A 23,075-nucleotide genomic window follows, 5' to 3' on the forward strand; every position below is an offset into this window, starting at 1 on the left:
TATTTTTCTGGTACTTGCGTTCTGTATCCTGTCAATTAGTTACCTGTTGGCACGCACAATCTACATTCCCTATCACTGTTTTGGAGTGTATCAGGAAATCCACACAGACAGGGAGAGCATACAAACTCCTTGTAGATCTTGTCTTTGGGATTTGAACCAAGGACCCCGATGCTGCAAAGAGACAGTGCTAACCACTGAGCCACCGTGCTATTTTAGAGCAGATTCTCTCAGCTACTTCAAAGAAAGGAAATAAAAATGCGCAAAAGGCAGAACGTATAAACAGCAAAGTGGTGTTACAGTGGAAATAAATAGGAAGTGTCTTTTTCAAGTGTGTGAATTTAGATAGAAGTATGGACAGATTGTCAGCCCCTAGATGTTAAAATTTCTATTTACAGTATTTGCAGATGAGAAAAGACTTTAAAGTGGTGAACTGAAACACAGAATATTGGGAATGTGTTTTTTTTTTTTTACTACTGTGAGCACAAGTGTCGGCAGATGAGACTACGTCTCCCATCAGGGGCACCTGCTGTTACTGTTATCAGTGACGGCAGACATAGACCGATGTGCGCAGTAGTCTCATCAAGTCCGCGCCTGCTAACCTGCGGTAGGCTTTTTAAAGCAGGTCACCGCTGCGGGGTCTCACGGACATCTGATAGCATGATCCCGCAGCGCTCTGACCAACTGTTTTGCCAGTGGTAGCGTTACTGCCAATAAGAAGCTCCCCGCCGGTGTTTCCAACACTGTCACAGAGATGACGGCGTGGGAAACACCATAGGAAGCCGGTAAAATGCAAAACAAAAACTCAGCAAATCCTCAAACATTTTTATACCTGTGTTTTTTGCTGTGGATTTGACTGATTCACTTGAAGGCAATGGGTGAAAAACGCTGCAGTAACGCACAGAGAATTGACATGCTGCAGAAAAAAACGCACTACAAATACTTAAAGAAATTTGCTGATCAAGTGCACAACACTTCAGGATTACAAAAAAAGGTTGCACTTTATCGTGCTAAAGGATGTCAATATGAACTAGATGGGTATTTCCTGAAGGAACTACAGATAGTGCTTTGGAATGGTGCCCGGGCTGCCCCTGCAAGACTTTCACACTTGGGTGCCCCTCAGGCGCTGGTTTGGTAGTTGTAGCCCCTCAGGGTTGAGGCCACTCTGGGTCCGATTTGGCGGGCGGCGCCACTCTGGGTCCCATATGGCGGGCGGCGCCACTCTGGGTCCGATTTGGCGGGCCGGGTCACTCTGGGTCCGACTTGGCGGGCCGGGTCACTCTGGGTCCGATTTGGCGGGCCGGGTCACTCTGGGTCCGATTTGGCGGGCCGGGTCACTCTGGGTCCGATTTGGCGGGCCGGGTCACTCTGGGTCCGATTTGGCGGGCCGGGTCACTCTGGGTCCGATTTGGCGGGCCGGGTCACTCTGGGTCCGATTTGGCGGGCCGGGTCACTCTGGGTCCGATTTGGTGAGCGGGGCAATAATGATAAGACTTTTTTTAAGCTTTGTAATTGTGCTGTACTGTCACTTTAAGAGCTGATATTATCTGACAAAACTTGTGACCTGGTGGGCTGATGTAGAGTTTATAGGCGTTGGCATAGTAACTGGGTCTCACTGCGCATATCAATGAGGTAATCAGCCAGGTGGCAGTTATTTTTAGAAATTGCCTCAGAAATCAGGCCCATTATAAACGTATTGGAAAATTTCCCTATTGAAATGCATTGAGACACTTTTTTCAAACGCAAATTGCGCCAAAACTACAAATCCGATCGACACGAAAAATATTTAGCACACCTCTCAGGAACTCTGGCTTCGAAATGACACCTCACTGGAGTCTGTGAGTTTAGCGGTTCGGGCCGCATTACGTGCGGACTGAATAATAATAATAAGAATAAGAAGTTTACCACGGTGGAATAACAGTATAGTGCTTTGTTCCAAAGCACTATAAATATGAATAGCAGTATGGCTTTTGAATATTGGGTACAAAATTTAGATGCTTTTCATAAAATTTGGCCAAATTGTCTGTCCATCAACCAACATCAAGGTGGTCTCAAAGACTGATGGGTCCCTACGTGTGTGAATACCTCTCTTAGGCCAGTGCCACACTTGCGAGTGCAGTGAGAGAAACTCGCGCATCAATTCCCAGTACTGCCGCCGGTACTCGGGACCGGAGTGTGCTGCTGCATGTATTTCTATGCAGCTGAAAGCTCCGCTCCAAACCGCCGGTGGCTGTGCCGGAAATTGATGCGAGTTTCTCGCATTGCACTCGTAAGTGTGACATCGGCCTTAGGCTGATGTCTGAATTCCTGGGTGAATGGGGACACCTCTCAGCAATACCTGCATTTATGGGTAGGTAGGAACCTGCTGTAATTAAAATCACCGCATGTTGAAGGGCGGAGTGCTCGGTCAGTAAGCAAACATACAAATGACAAAAAACTGACTAGCACATCCAAACTAGTGTGAAAATAGGTGCATACCAGGAGGAGCTACCTCCATATACAATAAAAAAGAAAAAAGGGTGCACTCTATCGTGCTAAAGCATGTCAACGTGAAATATATGAAATATGAATATCAATACGGCTATTGAATATTAGGAAAAAAAAATTGAGACGCTTTGCATAAAATTTGGCCAAATTGTATCTGCCCATCAACCAATGTCAAGGTGGTCTCAAAGACCGATGGGTCCCTACGTGTGTGAATACTTCTTAGGCTGCAGTCACACTATCAGTATTTGGTCAGCATTTCTCATCAGTATTTGTAAGCCAAAACCAGGAGTGGGTGATAAATCCAGAACTGGTGATGTGTTTCTATGATACCTTTCCTCTGATTGTTCCTCACCTGGTTTTGGTTTCCAAATACTGATGTAAAATACTGACCAAATACTAATAGTGTGACTGCAGCCGTAGGCTGATGTATGAAATCCTGGGTGACTGTGGACACCTCTAAGCAATGCCTGCATTTATGGGTAGTTAGGAACCTGCTGTAATTAAAATCGCCACCCGAGGGATGCCGTTTCACTGCTTGCTTCTTCCAGGGGTGTGGAAGAAGCAAGCAGCGAAACGGTGCCCGTCGGGTGGTAGGGAAGCACAGCCTGCTACAGAGACCAAGAGCACCCATCCCTTAGGCCAGTCTCACACGTCCAAATAATTCCGGTACTGGAGTTATCCGTGTCCATGTGCTCACGTGGCACATCAGTGTGGCACACGTGCGGCAGCCGTGTGCCGACTGAGTACCACACGGACCGTGCAGGAGACAGCGCTACAGTTAAGCGCTGTCCCCTGCTTTGGGTGCTGAAGCCGGAATTCATTCCTTCTTCCCAGCAGCGTTCGCTGGAGAGAAGGAATGAAAAATCATTGTTTTTTCATTATTTTTGTGTTTATAATAAAGATCCTTGTCACCTGTCGCCTCCCACCCCCTGAGCGCCCGCCCGCTGGAAATAAAATACTCACCCAGCTCCCTCGATGCTTCCTCTCAGCGCCGCAGCTTGTCCTGTATGAGCGGTCACGTGGTGCCGCTCATTACAGGGATGAATATGCGGCTCCACCCCTATGGGAGGTGGAGCCGCATATTCATCACTGTAATGAGCGGCACCACGTGACCGCTCATACAGGACAAGCTGCGGCGCTGAGAGGAAGCATCGAGGTAGCCGGGTGAGTATTTTAATGCCAGCGGGCGGGCGCACAGGGGGTGGGAGGCTGGATATAACCAGGAACTTTATTTTAAAGGGCCACTGTCACCCCCTCCAGCCGTTATAAACTAAAAGAGCCACCTTGTGCAGCAGTAATGCTGCAGTCTAACAAGGTGGCTCATTTAGTTTTTGATTCAGTTATTCCCTCAATAAAGCGTTTTAAAATTTGCCCTAAATACCTGTCTTTAGACCTGGAGGCAGGTCCGAAGCCTCCTCTGTGAAGCGCCCAACTGCCGTCACTCTTCTCTTCTGGGGATGTGGTCACCGCCCCCTTCGCGCTGTTTCTTCTTAAATCCGGCGCCTGCTCTTCACAGAGGAGGCTTCGGACCTGCCTTATTGAGGGAATAACTGAATCAAAAACTAAAAGAGCCACCTTGTTAGACTGCAGCATTACTGCTGCACAAGGTGGCTCTTTTAGTTTATAATGGCTGGAGGGGGTGATAGTGGCCCTTTAACCACACAAAAAAAAATTGACTTTTTTTTCATTCCTTCTCTTCAGCGAACGCTGCTGGAGTGAAGGAATGAATTCCGGCTTCAGCACCACACGCAGGGAGGACAGCACTTAACTCTAGCGCTGTCTCCTGCAACGTCCGTGTGGTACTCAGTCGGCACACGAACAGCATCCGTGTGCGGTACGTGTTTACACGGACCCATTGACTTTAATGGGTCCGTGTGATCCTTGCGCTCCCACGAACACTGACATGTCTCCTTGTTTTTCAAACGGACACACGGTCCGTGAAAACACGCTGACATGTGCAGAGACACATTTATTTTAATGTGTCTACGTGAGTCAGTGTCTCCGGTACGTGAGAAAACTGTCACCACACGTACCGGAGCCACTGACGTGTGAAACAGGCCTTACTCGGCATAGTTTAGCTGCACGGATTACAACAAAACTATTTACCCAGGTAATGGAATCATGTTTATGAACCTAATATTAAGAAACTCTGGGACATAATTGTAAGGGTATGGTCTGTATTCATTATACCCATGCAGTGGGATTTACATGTTGCGGGCTTACTATTGTTACACATGTTTGAAGAATATATACCTATATAACTTAGCCCCTACATCTTTTATACCCACTGATACGGAGCTCTCCTAAGTTTAGCGCTATTGAATTATTTCAAACATTCTTTTCTACTATTTCTACTTCATCCACAGCACCCTATATCAGTACATCACACTTTCCTATGCTTTGATATGGTATTTTTGTGCATTTAGGTAGAAGTTTTAGTGGTTTTCCAAGTAACTTAAGTACTTTTTCGTTTTGGTCTTTTAAGGCTAGTTTCACACTAGCTTTTGTAGGAGCTGCGGAGGGCTGCGGACTTCCGTGAAGCCCCGCACCTCCGCCGCTAGCTCCGCCTACTTCTGCATGCGGCCTGCGTACCTATCTTTAACATTAGGTACGCAGGTCGTGCGGCTGTATGCGGATGTTTCCGCATGCATCGTTTTGACTATGCGGAAAAAAAGAAATTGCTACAAGCTGCGTTCTACGATGGTCGCCGCATTGTCAAAACGATGCATGCGGAAGCATCCGCATGCAGCGGCACGACCTGCGTACCTAATGTTAAAGATAGGTACGCAGGCCGCATGCAGAAGTAGGTGGAGGTGCGGCCAAGGGCGGGGCTTCAAGGAGGAAGTCCGCAGCTCCTACAAACGCTAGTGTAAAACCGGCCTTAGGCTGCCGTCACACTAGCAGTATTTGGTCAGTATTTTACATCAGTATTTGTAAGCGAAAACCAGGAGTGTAACAAATAGAGGAAAAGTATAATAGAACCATATGCACCACTTCTGCATTTATCACCCACTCCTGGTTTTGGCTTACAAATAGTGATGTAAAATACTGACCAAATACTGATAGTGTGACGGCAGCCCTATACTTTCCAGTCAATCATACTGTGCATCTCCCCTTTTATTGGAGGTTTTTTCTTTTTGCCCTGTCTTTTTAACTATCTTATTATCGTTTTTTATTAGAAATAAATACCGTATTTTCCGGCATATAAGACGACTGGGCGTATAAGACGACCCCCCAACTTTTCCAGTTAAAATATAAAATCTTCTTAAAAGTCGGTGGTCTTCTTATACGCCGTATGTCGTCTTATAGGGCGGGTGACTAATGTGCCTTTTGGGGGGGGGGGGTGGTCCTGATGACGAAGAGGGGGCATCTCACAGGAAAGTGTGAGTGGAGTATCTCCCATTACCTCATTGTAGCTGCAGTGTGGGGTGCTGGGGAGCGGCGGCGGCTACCGCCCCACAGCACAGCACCCATGCGGCACAAAGAGGAGCAGCAGCTGCCGCCTCTCCCCAGCACAGAGACCCCATGCTGCAGCTACAATGAGGTAATGGGGGATACTCCACTCACACTTTCCTGTGAGACGCCCCCTCTTCGTCATCGGGACCACTCCCCCCCCACCCACCATATACACATTGGTGTCTGCACTTGGTGTACAAGACGGCACCCGGCGTATAAGACGACCTCCGACTTTTAAGAAGATTTTCAGGGGTTAAAAAGTAGTCTTATATGCCAGAAAATACAGTATTTCGTTTTAAATATAATCTCTAATTGGACTCACTTCTTGTCTAATGGCTATTAACCGGAATAGACCAGGTTGAGGTACCTATTCACACTAGTGTGGATGTGCCAGTCAGTTTTTTGTCATCAGCACTATAGGATTGTCATTTAATTAGCTTGCATAAGGATTCCATAGCATTTTTGGTCCATTTCCGCATGGAAAAACCCCACGAAAACGCATCATAAATGCACTGTGGGCACATAGCCTCAGAGTAGATTCGGTTCACTTTGTGTTTTGTTGGAATTTCTGTGCACAGGTCACCAAACACACCACATGCGCTGCTTTTTAGGGTAAGTCTCCACGTTCAGGATTGCATCAGGATTTGTTCAGGATTTTCCATCAGTTTTTGTAAGCCAAAACCAGGAGTGGAACAATCAGAGGAAAAGTATAATAGAAACATATGCACCACTTCTGTATTCATCACCCACTCCTGGTTTTGGCTTACAAAAACTGATGGAAAATCCTGACCAAATCCTGATGCAATCCTGAACGTGGAGACTTACCCTTATACTCCCATATAATGTTAGTGGTGGTTGTTAATCAGCAAGTAAAATGCCTGTTCATTCATACTGACAAAGCAGAAGATGAAATACTAGTTTACAGCTATTGTTTGTATTGCAAATTGTGGTAACTAAAAAAGTGAAGAAAATTTAACACTGTGCAGTGACTTATTTTTTATAGGGTTATTCAGGACTACGATATTTTAGGTACTTTGCCACAGCTCCCATTCTTTTTAGAAGCTGAGCCCGCAGCGCTGGAGTGGCCTCCATAGTGTTTAGCACTGTGGGGTTCCAGTTCTGTACATGGTACTGTATAAGGATCGTATAGGTCAGCAGTGTTGTACTTCTTGACAACTCTTATAAACACTAAGTTGTAGGACTTTCTGATGTTTTACTGGTTTAAAGAAACTTTAAGGGTAAGTTCACACTAGTATTTTTTCAGTGTTTTTTTTTCTGCAGCAAAACCTGACCTCTTGGCAGGAAAAGCTGCAGAAAAAACATGTTTTTCATGTGTGTTTTTTTTTTGCTGCGGTTTTGGCATGCTAAATTTGTCTATTGCACATTCTGATAAAGTTTAAAAAAAGTCCTATTGCTGTAAAATGCAGCTGAAAATTAGCATGCAAAAACCGCCAAGTGTGAACTTAGCCTTACTCATTTGTTTTGTGAAAACATGAACTCTTCCAGTGTGTTTTGTTTCAATTCATTACCATTTGAATATTTTTTTTTTTTTTTTTTAAAAAGGACATTTTTGTATGGGCAAATTTTACATCTGCTTTGGAGGCTTGATCGCTTATTTCGACACTGTTGGGCTGAATGTGACAAGATTTTAATTTCTTTGCTCGGTGAAATGACACGCAATTTCTTAAACCAGAAAAACCCAATTAGTCAGTAGGGTTTGTCTGCCAGGAATTAGTGTCTATCATTTGTTTGGATTTTCTCCATCCAGAGATACAAAGCTGCACAAACATAACTTTATCTTTTTACAGTTTTCTACAATAATATTAATTCTTGATAAACCTCTGTAAGCTGTCATGCCTGAAGTCCAGCCTAATGCAGCCAGTGATTAGCCGATCTCATCATATTTCACCAGTCATGATTAAAAGGATTTCCTATGTGAAAAACTTTACATAGAGCAAGCCTACATAAAGATAGTAAAAGTAAGGCCCATTTTATTATCTTGCGTTACATCACTGCCTCTTCGCTGCCCCCGATATTTGATAACATGGATTTAGTGATGACTTTACGACTTGAGCTCTTGATTACTGCTACCTAACGCTGGGCTCTGCGGTAACGCCTATGTAGACAGCACGAGCTGCCGAGTTGAGTAATTGACTGCAGCGATGTTGATGTGACATCAACACTGCAGACAAGAAAAGGCACCAGGACAGCGATGGTGACTCCACGATGGACCTAAGGAGCATGTCATAAAAATACTGAGCTTTACTAAAACTGTGCTTGAGGACCCAACTTTCCTGAAAATAGAGAATACCTTTAATTTCTTTTGAGAAGTTAGTGTGGGTGAAGTCTGCATACTGGGATATCTGAACAGTTTAGGCAGTTTTGCTATTGGTGCTAGAGTGAAAGGGAATCTGACAGCAGGATTTCACCCTATCCCCCAAAACTATTTATATATGTAGCTTTTTCAATGAGAAGTCCAGCAATAGTATTACATGGCTAGTCTTTTATGCCATTACTGAGAAATCAGCATTTGAATTGATATGCAAATGAGTCTGTAGACTTGAAGCCTCTGTCACTCCAGCTCTATTCGTGGCCACCACCTTCAACTTGACTGACAGCCTCTGTCAGGATTTGTGAATAATAAAAAAAAAAAAAATCTTGTTTCATGCATTGGTTGTAACCAGGGCTGTGGAGTCGGTAAGCCAAACCTCCGACTCCTCAATTCCCATGACACCGACTCCACGACTCAGACTCCCTCATACATGGCTCGTGTTTAAGATTAAGTGATAAATTTACTGTAGTAAAATTGTAACATCAGGCTTTTAATCGGTATTATGATACAATAATCAAGCCATTTAGATAGAAGATAAAATATATTTATTGGAAAACAACTTTAGAACAAAAAAAACTTTTGCATATTTACAATTTATTATACACTATGCAGTAAGTGGAAAAAAGTCTTCAACAAAAACATACTTAATAGCATTTGTGCAGTCTATGAATTTGTTCTGAGAAATAGTATTGCCTCTATCAGATCCTCCTTCATAGATGACCTCACATCTGACTTAATTATTTTAAGACTAGAGAGCAACCTCTCTACGCTAACCTGAGTTGGTGGCAAAGCAGTAACCACATGGACAACATCTCTTAACAATTTCAGGGTATAAAGGAATTTCCTCGTGCACAGTCCGTTTTGATGAACGATTGAACTCTTCTACTTCTTTGAGAGTGGAATCTTTTTCCCTGCAGCAACGCTTTGCCTGCTCCATGTGGTCCAAATACTTACCGAAATCAAACTCCTCATCTGATGAGGATGAAGGAACGGCATCAACAGCACTAGCAGGACCTGAGTCCTCTTGCTCTTGGCCGTACTGTAGCCCATTCATCCTAACTGCTACCTCATTCAAAGCTTCTTTTCCTTTAGTAAGCTGTTGATCATCCTGCAATATATGATGACTCTGGTCCACATAAACAGCTGCCAGAATAATTTTATTTTCTAATAGCAGTGTCTCTGTTTCTTTGAAGCAGCAATGCCATCTGCGATTAAACCTCCTCTTTTGGACAGGCAAAACAACAAGTTCTTCCACTCCTTTATAAAAAATGCCAGGAGTTAAATCCTCAGCTTGTAACTTTGCGCATGTGATGAATAGGAAAGAGGTGTGAAGCAGCTTCAACCAGATCATCTAATTGTAAAGGTTCATTTTGCTTTTCTTCTGTAGTAATATCTGTTTGTTCCTCCGTTATGGGAACAGGACTGTGGCCTTCCATCTCCAACATACTGAATGTAAAATGTTCGTCTAGCTGCTGTTCACTTTCATTATTCTCATTCATCAGTTTATTTGTACTTCTATTTAAAGCTTTATCAGTTACAATAGCAAGAACCTGTTCTTTTTGGAGTTCATAATCTTGCAGACCTTTTTCCACTAAGGTCTGGAGAAACTGGCTGCTGTGATGAGCTTTAGTATCTTTTACTGCCAGTGTCTTGGTAACAATTTTTTTGTTGTCACAAACATATCGAACGTTGATAGCAAAATAGTAAACTCTGTGACGTGCGCAGGCATCCATTTTAAGAAATACAAAGCGTCTCTTGAGTCTTTTTAAGATCTTCCTTTTGGTTAAGGGCTTCTTCAATCACTAATTTTCTAATACTTTCTCTTTCCAGAGAGACACCAGGTTTGCGAGCCACTTCTCCATTAAGAGCTGTAAAAGCTGGTCGTGCAAATAATGATAATGGTACACAGTCCTTCACAACAAGCTCCATGAGCTTACAAACTCTCTTGTAACTGACATTAGAGACACTCTTTCCTCCTCCTTAGCCTGGTGGGAAGTGCTGGTTTCTGGTTTCTTGGTGCTGCTGTGATCTTTTTCAGTCACAGCTTTGTAAACTTCTGGGTGGCAGCGTTGTAAATGTCTTTTTAGATTGGAAGTTCTTGAAGGAGCATTTTTACCACTGCCTGAGTATGCACTAATTTTGGCATCACAGCATTTGTTTTCATCTGGGTCACTTATACACTGACACACAAAATGTTTATCTTAAGTCACTGTGAAATGCTCAAATACAGCTGACTTCATAAGATGCTTCTTAGACTTTTTGCAATTATGTAAATTCGCTCTCAAAATAATTGTCTTGTAAAAAAAAAAGAAAAGTATTGTAATTCTTGCAAGAATAGGGATTCATGCACTGTATAATTTGGGATAGAAATAAAACAATCTTTGCATAAATCAATAGGACAGATAAGTATAAAGTTTGTAAAATGTGGTGTTAAATAGCTTTACTCTGAACTTTCAATGTCAAGACTGGTCTCAGCAGGGTACAGCTCACTAAATGCTTCACATCATATTACTTCACAGTAAGGGTATGTGCACACGTCCGGAATGCATGCAGAATTTTCCTAAGATAAACCTGAGGTTTTCCACAGGAATTCTGCATGCGTTTTTTTTTTTTTTTTTGGCGCGGATTTGACGCTGGTTTGTTGTTTTTTTTTGGCGAATTTTTTGCGTTTTTTCCCTGACACTCCAAAACAATGGGAAATCCACAAAAATAATGAACATGATGCTTCTTTTCCCGCAAAGCATTTTTTTTTTTCGGAAAAAAACCCATCTTGTGCACAAAAAATGCGGAATGCATTCTAAATGATGGGATGCATATCTAAGCGTTTTTTATGCGTTTTTATCGCAAAGAATCACGCAAAAAAACGTGAACATTCCTGAACGTGTACACATACCCTAAATGAAGAGGGGAGGAGGGAGCATGTTTGCTGAATCACATTCCAGAACACACACACACACACACACACTCACTCACTCACACACACACACACACACACACACACACACACACTCACTCACTCACTCACTCACTCACTCATTGATCCTGTTGCTGTATTTCCAAATTTGAGATGTTAGAAAACATTTTTTTTTCCCCTTATATTCTATGTATAGTGTCTGTAAGAGCAGCTGATTTCTCCAAACATGAGCTAAGAGGATTAACAAACTAAAACATCAAGCATACAGAGACAACCCATACGGGTCATTCCATATCAAGTGATCCAAATATGAAAAAAAAATTTACCTGACGTCTTTAGATTTTTTTTATTTTTTGTTTTTATGAAGTACAACTTTAGTTAATTACAAATTAAAAGTTTAGAATTTTTTTCTTCATCAGTTAATTTTTTACAGATTTTTAGAGTTTTGAAAAAGCACGGATTTTGGCCTGGTATAGCTTTACATTTTTTATCATATCTCGGGGTAGAATTAAGATAAAGAGGTGGGAGAGGCATCATTTTTCTCAGAACGGTACCAGCTTTCATTTGATATGTCACAAGACTGTTTTTTTTACATTTTGTTTTGGAGAAATCAAATTAAACATTTTGATGCGCAATTCTGAAAAAAACGTATGTTTTAAAATTGTGAAAACATGCATGTGTGTTACTTGTGTCCTTGTTTATATTTGTACAGGGATTCAACTTGGGACCTATCAAATTTGTATTTTTTTTTAGCTTTGAATCATCTGATTTTATGTTTTTGTGAGTTTCTTCCCTTTTTCTTTTCAAATTACAACTTATTGCATTCAACATTTATATGTAACAATAACGAAACGCAAAAAACAAATACCAAAGTGCCAGAATACATACATCTTAGGCTACGTTCACATTAGCGTTAAGCTAATGTGCGTCGGGTTTGCGTCGGCGACGCAGCGGCGACGCATGCGTCATGCGCCCCCTATACTTAACATGGGGGACGCATGCGTTTTTTTTTGTTGCGTTGTGCCACACATGCGTCTTTTTTGCCGCAAGCGTCGGACCAAGAAAACGCAACAAGTTGCATTTTTCTTGCGTCCGATTTTCGGCAAAAAACGACGCATGCGTCGCAAAACGCAGCGTTTTTGCGTGCGTTTTGCCGCGTTTTTGCGTGCGTTGTGCGTTGCGTCGCCGACGCAGCGGCGCACAACGCTAGTGTGAACTTAGCCATAATCATCATAACACAACTTGCGCAGCATTTTCAACCTGAATTCACTGAACAAGCCAAAAGAAAAAATGTGATCATATCCTCAAGTGTGATTTTCTAAATACAGTCTGATCCTAATTATATGTTAAAAACAAGATTAAAAGACTGAATATTTTTACCACCTATTTATACATGGAACAATTTTTTTTCTACTATATCACTAAACATGTCATTTATGAAGTGTTTAAGAAGAATAGTCCAGTAGTTAAATCCTCGTACTATAAAATATGAACTAATCAAACAATTAATAGTAGGTTGTTACACTGGCCTTCTATCATCAATGTGTCCCTTCTAGAGGATGAAATGTCATCTTGCCCATAAGAGCTAACTAGCAATGGCCGTTTCCCTCTGTGTCAGAGTATGGATGGCCTGTCATGGTGTTCGGCTCCACCTGAGTTATATCTGGTTTTTGTTCACTTTTACAATGTCTGATTTTCTTGGATACACAAAGGACGGCGCTGGACCAGAAGGTGCAGAAAAGTCACTTCTTCATTTTCACAATCTTTGGAGAGTCCAGTAGCCGCCACAAGCGCCAATCATATTCACAGGTCACATAGCCAGTTGTCATCCATTGCCGATCTTGTGCCGCCTTCTATCACTTCATGGACGTCACTGTCTTTATTTCCACTACATGGGATGACAGTCCGGTATTGCGGAGTCCCTGTGATGGGTTCTGCTTCCTGTAACCGATGTTATAACAAACTCTCCTCCTCTTCATAGTCCTGGTTTGTACAATACATGAACTGGATGTTAAGAGTATTTTTCTCCCTCCATTTGAGGAGTTGCCTGGGTGTTAAGATTTGGTGTGAATACGGTCTGTGGAGGCCCGAGCTGCCGGCCTGTCATCTACTCTGCAGTCACCGTCTACCCCTGGTCATTCTCAGGTTGGGCCCTAACAAAGCTTTCTCCTCTGTCCTCTCCTGCTTCTAAGTGGTAACATAATAAAATAATACAGGAATATCTAACAATCATGGATTATTTGGTAAATACAGACCCCACACTTCTACACCACAGGCTGAACAGATCTGAAATCAAGATTTTTGAAATGACACTGTAATATTTTTATTTTTTAAAATATGATCCCTTCACGATCCCAGCTTGTATTTTGGTACAGAAGTGGCTAGGAGCATAACAGGCACATGTGCAGGTTTTGAAATTTTTAAATTAAACGTTTTTTTCGGAAATGCGTTTTAAAGTTTTGCGCTTGCGTTCGCATAGGTAAAATATTATTAAAGGTACTCTTGTGACATATCTGGTGAAAGCCTGTACAGTTCTGAGTAGAATGGTGTTTATTTTGTTTCTCTATCTCTTTTCTAGCCTGAGTTATGGGGAGAAATGTAAAGGCAAGCAACACCGAAATTCGCACTTTTTCCGAACTTTGAAAATCAATAAAAAATAAAAAAAATTATCTAGAATTTTTTTTTCTTCACATTTTGCATTCTCTAACACACTATTACCAAATAACAAAATCTCAAAAGAATTAAAAATATAGTGGTAAAAATCATTGGTTCACTTGACATGGAATGACCCATACTGGACTATTGATTTATGCACAGTTTATTGAAGGTTTAGATATGCTTTAGGAAATACTTACCTTCTTTAATCCTGCTTTCCTGTTCACTCCAGAAATTCTGAGATGAATGTAGGCTTTCCTTCCCTGTGTGTTTATTTTTCCCCCTTATCTTTAGAGGGGGAGCTTCACTACTTATGAACAAAAACTGCATCACAGATTGATCTCGGCTAAAAGTCTACACCTTAGATCAGGAATAGGACAGATTTATAGGACATTTCATAACTTTCCCAAATTCTTATGAAAAAAAAAATATTCCCCCCAAAACTGTTGAACTACTGTACCCAATTTATTTATTTTAGGAGTCTTGAGTCGGTCCATTTCATTTCGGCTCCACCAAAATGGACTCCGACTCCATGGCTCCGACTCAACAACACAGGTTGTAACTGTAGAAACTAATATGCTTGTTGCTTTTTGGGGAACACCACGTGGCCACGATATTGGTGGGGTACAGTATGGCCCCCCTGATTCTGTCAGGGAAGTAGAGAAGGATAGCCAATGCCTGATCCTTTTTATATAGTGACTACCTAAGTTGCTTCCAAAGGAGTCAGTGGCTTTTAGAGGATACAGCAACATGTCGCGTTCCTGTGCGGTCGGCAGGCACGTAAAAACGACGCATGCGGGCGCATCCGCATAAAGCGCATGTCCCTGCGTACCCAATGTTAAAGATAGGTACGCAGGACGCATGCGGAAGTAGGCGGAGCTTAAGGAAAGTCGTGTGCAAGGAGGCGGGGCTTACGGGAGGAAGTACGCAGCTCTGCGCACTCTACCCAACCGGCCTTAATAAACTATTGAACCACTGCCGATTGCCAAACATGTTGCTGATCAGTGGTCATTGAATGACGCCAGTCATCTGGTGGAAACCCAGTTTAGGGCTGAATGCTGCCTTTTGTACAGATGTTTATGAATTTACAGTAGCCTTGATAAATTGTACAATAAGCTGTATGACATTAGAAAAAAACTGATTTTCTACACTCGGTGCCATTAGTCTGTGTGTAAACTGCAGTATTCAATAGAGGTGACCTGATAATACCAGATCCAGTCCTTTGACGGCAAACCTAGAACAGTATGGTTCCTAGAGGAAACACAACTTTTCTAATTTTATCCAACCATTTTTAACAATGGTATTGTTAGTTAATATGAAAGTGGAATGATTGCCCAGAAATCCTCCATCCATAGTCCATGTAATCAATGGTACATATTTTTTTGCATCTCATTTTACAAGATAAATGGCAACTGGTGACTAGTATATAAAATAGTATGCATGTTAAACTTTTGTTTATCGTAGGATTAGCTTTCATGTCATGTTAATTGGTCAACTGAACAGACATGTTGGTTAATAACAAACAAGCACAATAATGTGTTTTGTTTCCTTTCCAGTCGCTTTTATGTAAGAATGTATAATTCTGTAAGACTAAGACTGAGCACTCCTTTTCTTTTTAGGTTTTGAGACTATTTTAGAAGGGCTGTTTGGACCTGCATTGCTTGATGATCTCAGCTTATTTAAAGGTATTTTAATGTATTATTACTTTAAACATCCCTGTGAGTTCCTTGCATACCCTACGGTTCACACAAAGTATATAAAATATGCTATGGAAATACCATAAAAAATTGTGTGTTTACTGCTTTGGCAAAAATCTGCAACAGATTTAAAGGGAATCTTTCTTCTGATTGCTGACTAAAACCATGGCCAACATGAATTGTCCTAGCCATATGATTTAAACCGGGTTATGGTCTTCTGTGAAACACTGGATTATTTACTTTAAATATTCATAGCCGGAGACCAGACTAAATTGACTCTGCCCCCGGTAGGCTCTTCCCAGTGCTGCTCTAGGTGATCGCTAGGTGTCCTATTTATGTGCGCATGGGTAGAGATTGATCAATCACAGCAGCACTTAGTAAACACTGGTCGGAAGCAGCGCCAAACTACGATCTGTGGACGGATCTTTAAATTATAGTTTCTTTGAAATGCTTTGGCGTTTCTGGTAATATGACTGCAGTCGAGTAGCTAGGATCTCATTCATGGTGTCCATGGTTTTACATGTACTTTATTGTGGAATTTATCTGCAACCAAACCCAAATGTGCTGTATAATAACCCAGCCAAACATTGGATTGTAGCTAGACGCCTTTTCTTCATCATGCTACTCTCAGATGGAGTAGCAAAAACCTTGTGACAGTTTCCCTATAAAGGGATTGTTAGGTTGTTTTTGTCATTTGTTGCAACCAAAAACTGTAAGTAAGTTTTAATATAATAAAACAACCATAAGTCCACTATTCAATACCCCATTGCTAAAGCACCACAAGTGCCAGTGGTCTTCCAGCAACTATTCACAGTCAAGTGTTTCAAGTGACCGCTACAGGCAGTCCCTGGACTTAGTGGTGATTTTTGTATGTTTGGCACATGACGACTGACAGCAGCATCCATGTATATGAGACTTGATGTAATTGCTGTGTGAGAATCTGAGTTTAGTTGGCGGGATTGAATAGATTTTTTTTTTATGTTAATACATTTGCAGCGCTTAGCTATTTAAAAATCCTGGAAAAAACACTCTAAAAACTAAATGCAAACTTTCTTGCAGTATTTTTTACCAAACTATTGATGTTGCCGTCCTTTGTTCTGTGCAGTGTGTGGTCTTTCCTACAATTTTGTGTATTTGTCAAGCATTTTGTAACAACAAATACAAATAGGTCATGCATACTATTAGATTTTTTTTTTCTTACATGCTGTTTATTTACAATTCATTGGTGTTTTAATATGTTGCAGAAAGTATGGTGGTTTCATTTAGAAAGGACTTATAATTTTTTTTTTTTTTTTTTTTATGTGAAATGCGAAACTCTGGAGCTCCTAATTATGAGAAAAGTATGGGCATGTGTTCAGGATATTATCACTGCTTAGTGTATCATGTAGTGCAGGTGTGGGCAATTAATTTTCCCGAGAGGCCACATAAGGCTGTGTGCCCACGTTGCGTTTTTTATGCGTTTCTGCCGCTTTTTTTGCCGCAGTGGAAATGCTTAAAAACTCTTAAGCGCGTTTCCATGCAATCCTATGGGATTCTGCAGTTGCTGTGCCCATGCTGCAGATTTTCCCCGTGAGGAATCGCAGCATGTTCATTATTTTCGCAGAATCGCGGGGATTCCGCAGCCATAGGAGTGCATTGAAACGCTCACTTTACGCATGTAGCTATGCCCACCAAACGTAAAGTGAGCGCTTCATGTGCGGATGGTGCCTAGGGTTTGGAGGAGAGGAGACTCTCCTTCAGGCCCTGGGATCCATATTCATTTAAAAAAAATAAAATAAAAAAATAGGGCTATACTTACCTTCTGATGGCCCCCGGAGTCCTCCCGCCTCTCAGCGGTGCACGCGGCGGCTTCCGTTCCCAGGGATGCATTGCGCGAATCACATGAGATGACATCGCGGTCACGCGACCTTGCCGTCACAAAGGTCCTTTGCGCAAAGCATCCCTGGGAACGGAACGTAGCGGGAGCGCCACTGAGGAGATCGGGCGCCGTCGGAAGATGAGAATAACCATTTTTTATTTTTTTTAACATTCTATCTTTTACTATTAATGCTGCATAGGCAGCATCAATAGTAAAAAGTTGCTCACACTTGTCAAGCACTATGCTTGACAAGTGTGACCAACCTGTCAATCACTTTTCCAAGCGATGCTTCAAATTGCTTGGAGAACGCAAGCATTCTGCAACCTAAAAACGCTTGTGTTTTGTGGTTAAACGCTTGCGAACTCAGGGAGTTGCGGAAATGCTGCAGACATTTCTGCAGCATTTCTGCAACGTTGTCACATAGCCTTAGACTGTGACTGTTGTGGAGGGCCAAACAATTGGGCAAAAATTAATTTTGCTCAATATTAATATCAATAATATAATCGATAATTTTATTAATATTAATTCAATCACTTAATATTGAGCAGAATTAAGTATACTGACATACCCCTATGTATCGTTTGAACCAGAGTGCAGCCCCTTCTGTATATCATATGAGCCCCACACCGCCTCCCCCATATACGGCATGAGACCCACACTGCCTCCCCCCATATACGGCATGAGCCCCACACTGCCTCCCCCCATATACGGCATGAGCCCCACACTGCCTCCCCCCATATACAGCATGAGCCCCACACCGCCTCCCCCATTTGCGGCATGAGCCCCACACAGCAGGGCTGTGGAGTCGGAGTTAGTTTTGGTCGGAGTCGGTAGAAATGTACCGACTCCAACTCCACCTTTAAAAAAAAAAATGTATTAATATTTCATAATTGAACTTTCATATGAATTTTATAAATGTTACTCAAATATATATGTTCTATCAAACTATGAACAACAGTGATAAGCAGTTCTGCTGGAGATAGAGACATTTCTTCTTGTGTGTCACTGTTCTCCACTGCCCTTATCTAATCTTATACTTGGTTAACCTCATGGTGCCCCAACCCCCCTACTTACAATGTATGAAACTGAAAGTGAAAATGTGTTGCAAATTCTTAGTAGTAAAGCTCCTCCTCTAGACTAGATGTTTACTAGGTGTGCGTCTTCCAAGCATCTCACAGCTGCTACTCAGAAGAGGAAGACTGTAAGAAGTATTATCCTTTCAACAAACTTTGCATCAGTTAACTGTGAGTACATGAGGAATAACCGTATTACTGACCACTATATCAGTTGTACGACCTGGCAATAATTTTGTACGGTTGTTTTTAGGAAAAACAATTGTCATTTGGATTGTGAATGCATAATTAAAAACCTGAGAATGTCAAAGAAGCGTCACATTAAATCAGCTGTATTTGAACATTTCACCATCACTCAAGATAGAAAACATTATGTCTGTCAGTGTATGACAAATGATCCAGACGAAAACAAATGCTGTGAAGCCAAGATCAGTGCATATTCAGGCAAAGATAAAAATGCTCCTACCAGAGCTTCTTATCTAAAGAGATATTTACTGCGCTTTCATCCAGAAGTACTGAAATCAGTGGATGAGAAAGTGCATCCAAACCAATGAACCAGTGCCCAGCTCTTCCAGCCAAACAATGGAGCAGAGAACTTTGCAGCCATCAGATGCAAGATATTTTGTCAGTGACAAAGTTACTGTGACAATGACAGTAGATACATTTAAAAAAACAGATCATAAAGCTTGTTGTAAAGGATAGTGTGCCTATTTTATTATTTTCACCACCAGCTTTTGTGTGTCTGAATGGGGAAATGGCCCGCAAGCTTGGTGTTTCTCTGGAGAGAGAGAGAGTATTAGAAAATTAGTAATCGAAGAAGCTTTTAAACAAAAGGAAGAACTTAGAAAGCGTCCCTTGAGAGTTTTTTTGTTTCTTAAAATGGATGCCTGCACACGTCACAGAGCGAACTATTTTGCCATCAATGTCCGATTTGTTTGTGACAAAAATGAAATAGTTACCAAGACATTGGCAGTAAAAGACACCAAAGCTCATCACACCAGTGAGTTTCTCCAGGTCTTGGTGGAAAAGGTTCTGCAAGACTATGAACTTAAAAAAGAGCAAGTTCTTTCTGTCGTAACTGACAATGCTTCAAATATGATAAGTACTATTAAGCTAATGAATGAGAGTAATGATGGTGACCAGCAGCTAGAAGAACATTCTGGGTCCACAGACACAGAAATGTTTGAAATAGAGGAACACAGTATTGTAACTGAGGAGCAAACTGAAGTTGCCCCAGATGAACAGCAACATGATAGTTTAGGTGATCTTGTTGAAACTGTGTCAATACGTTCTTTCATTCATCACATGCGCTGTGTTGTGCATACGCTAGAGCTGGTCTGCAAGAAGGACATGCTGCTGCACTGATTGTCAAGGTTAGAAAATTGGCTACTGTTGCCAGAACCCCTAAAGTTAACTCAATTTTGAAAGGACGTGCTGGAAAAGAGGCAATTATTGATCAAGCCACACGATGGGGCAGTACTTACTTAATGATTCAGCGCTTGGTTGAGCTGAAAACCTTTCTGGTAGACATGGCTATCCCTCAACTGACGCTAAATGAAAGTCAGTGGAATCAGGTGACTGAGCTGGAAAAATTGCTAGAGCACCCATTTACAGTGACTAAAAAATTACAAGCAGAGGACTTAACTCCAGGTATTTTCTTAAAGGAGTGGAGGAACCTGATGTTTTGCCTGTCCCAAAGAGGAGGGTTAATTGCAAGTGGCATTGCTACATCAATGAAACTGAGAGAGGAGCTACTATTACAAAATAACATTCTTTTGGCAGCTGTTCATGTAGACCCAATACATCGGATTCGTCTAGATGATCAACAGCTAACTAAAGGAAAAGAAGCTCTGTTTGAAATAGCAGTAAGGATGAAAGGGTTGCAGAACAGTCAGGAGGAACAAGAATTTGGTCGTCCTGCCACATCTTCACCCTCATCAACTGATGAAGAATTTAATTTAGAAAAATATTTGGATCACAAGGACCGTGCAAAGCGTTTCCGCATAGAAGAAGAGTCATCCCCATCAAAGAACACAGCCAGTACATTTCAGCAGAATTTTTCATGTGCACTAAAAGAAATTGAGAAATTTGACCGTTCATCAGAAATAACAGTGCAACAAGCGATTCCTCTGTATCCTGACATTGTCAGAGATGTTGCCCGAGTGGTTACTGCTTTGCCACCAACCCAAGTTAGTGTAGAGAGGTTGTTCTCTGCTCTCAAAATAATTAGATCATATTTGAGGGCATCCATGAAGGAGGATCTGACAGAGGCAATACTTTTTCTGAGGACAAATTTATAGATTTCTTCTGATTAACTGCATAACAGTGTTTATTGCATATTTGCTTACAAGAGTTTAGAAAAGTTTATAAAAGTTATTTGCTATATTCTAATTGTATTCTGATAAATATAGTTCTTGCTCTAAGTGGTCTGATTACTTATATCATGGTGAGAAACTGAATAAGCACGATGTTAATATTTTACAACAGTAAATTTATTGTTACGAATTGGCCATTTATGAAGGAGCCGGAGTCGTAACCTGATAAAATCTAGGAGTCTGAGTCGCAACTGTGGCTTACCGACTCCACAGCCCTGCCACACAGCCTCCCTATATACACCGCATGAGCCCCACACAGCCATCCCATACACACTGCATGAGCCCCACACAGCCATCCCATACATACACACACACACACACACACACACACACACACACACACACACACACCACCAGATACTCATCTCAGTCCCATTCCCCGGCGCTCTGCTTCTCTGTGCCTCCGGTCCGCGGACTCTCTGGAGTGCACAGCTGATGCAATGAAAATAGTTTTGCACGCTCATTGGTGCAGGAAATGGCCAGAGGTCCCCCCCCCCCCCCCCCCCCAAAGGAGTCAGCGGCGCAGCGCAGATGGAGACAGCGAGCGGGCACTATTCGGCCCTCTCGTTTCCAGCCCCATGGCTGTCTCCGTCCACGGGCTGCATTTGCCCAGGTCTGTTGTAGTGGAATTACATTTTTGGCTTTTCTACAAAATGTTTTGATTTAGAAAGGGAGACAGTTTACTTCAAGACTGTGTGCACACGTTGCAGATTTTTCGTGTTTTTTTCCGCTATAAAAAGGCGGAAAAAACGCATACATTATGCATCCCATTATTTAGAATGCATTCCGCAATTTTTGTGCACATGATGCGTTTTTTCCCCCGCAAAAAAACGCTTTGCGGTAAAAAGCGCAGCATGTTCATTAATTGTGTGGATTTCCCACTATTATTGCATTGGGAACCTCCGGAAAAATCCGCTAAAAAAAGCGAGAAAAACACATGCAGATTTCTTGCAGAAAATGTCCGGTTTTGCTCAGGAAATTTCTGCAAGAAATCCTGAACGTGTGCACATAGCCTTAGAGTTAAAATTATTTGTTGCATAAAAGCTGTACAATATGTAGTAAAGTTTCCATGCACCCAACTTTTTTTCAAAATGTTGATTCACAAGTACGTTTGTGACTGTTCGTCTAATGTTGCTTTCCAGTCAGTTATATGGCAATCCGAAGGGCTACCTCAGATGCCCTTGTAAATCGATCCAAGCATGGACTCGCCAAGGCTCTCCTGACCCGAGCCTCATAGCTTCGTAGACTTATATGACACTGTAACACTTGCATTCAGGAGACCTGTGATCCAAACTGAATGGCTTGGGGAGGGCACTATACTATAAAATTATATATTCCATTACTACAATAATCAAACATACACTCCAATCTTAAAACTCCAGTTCAGTTGTAGTTATGTTTTAGTGACTGTAAATGTCAGATGACTATTTAAAAATGTTGTCTCAAATTGGGTTATTGGGCTTGCCTGCGGGTAAGGGATGCTCATATTAACTATTTGGACCATCAGTAAGGTCGCTCCTCTGGTCCAAACTGTAGCCTTTCCCATGCTGCAAGCAGACGCTGCTTTACTTTTGCTCCATTAAATGTACATTCGCTCTGAATCTAGCCATATCCCGCTATCCGTCCATCTGCTGAGTTTTCAAGCTCTAGAAAGAAGAGCTTCTAAGCATTCTACGCCTTGCCTGTGAGACCACCCACCACTGATAGTCTACCGGTCCCTACTGCAGCCTAAGCATAAATAGTCGCACTCAAAGTTCCTTCAAAATTACCTTATACCACTGCGGTCGTCTGTTTATTTTGGTGTTTTGAAAATAAAAAACCACTTGCTTGGCAAAATTTTGAAGGAACTTTGAGTGTGACTGTTTTATGCTTGGGACTACATTTTGGTGGATTATTTCCACGTCCAGTCAGCACCACCACCATAGAGCAAGAGTGCACGTCTTTCCTCTTCCTTACTACTGCAGCCTACACAATTAAAAATGCTGTTTGCTTTTCTTTTTGCTTTCTCCTCTCTTCAGAACAGCACTTTAACCCCTTAAAGGGAAGGTGCCATCAAAAAAATTTTTTTTACAGCAATTGTAAAAATGTAAAGAATTAATGTTTACATTTTCTTAAAAAATATTATAATTTGTTTATAATTTAGTAAAATATGAAAAATAATTTGAAAAGTTTTGGAATTTCCACTTTTAAACACTAGGGGGAGCAGCTGCTGAAATTTCAGAAAAACCTAG

General features: G+C 41.7%; 1 protein-coding gene across 6 annotated transcripts in view; it reads left to right on the top strand.

Moving 5' to 3' along the window:
- Positions 1-23,075, top strand: part of LCOR (ligand dependent nuclear receptor corepressor) — a 131,779-nt gene that overhangs the window by 46,028 nt on the left and 62,676 nt on the right. For all 6 annotated transcript variants that reach the window (XM_077258281.1, XM_077258282.1, XM_077258285.1 and 3 more), the window contains exon 2: positions 15,461-15,526. In XM_077258281.1, the coding sequence (XP_077114396.1) occupies positions 15,461-15,526 (66 nt within the window). The remainder of the gene's footprint in view (positions 1-15,460; positions 15,527-23,075) is intronic.

The sequence above is a fragment of the Ranitomeya variabilis genome, chromosome 4 (genome assembly GCF_051348905.1).
Source record: "Ranitomeya variabilis isolate aRanVar5 chromosome 4, aRanVar5.hap1, whole genome shotgun sequence".
In the NCBI taxonomy this organism is placed as follows: domain Eukaryota; kingdom Metazoa; phylum Chordata; class Amphibia; order Anura; family Dendrobatidae; genus Ranitomeya; species Ranitomeya variabilis.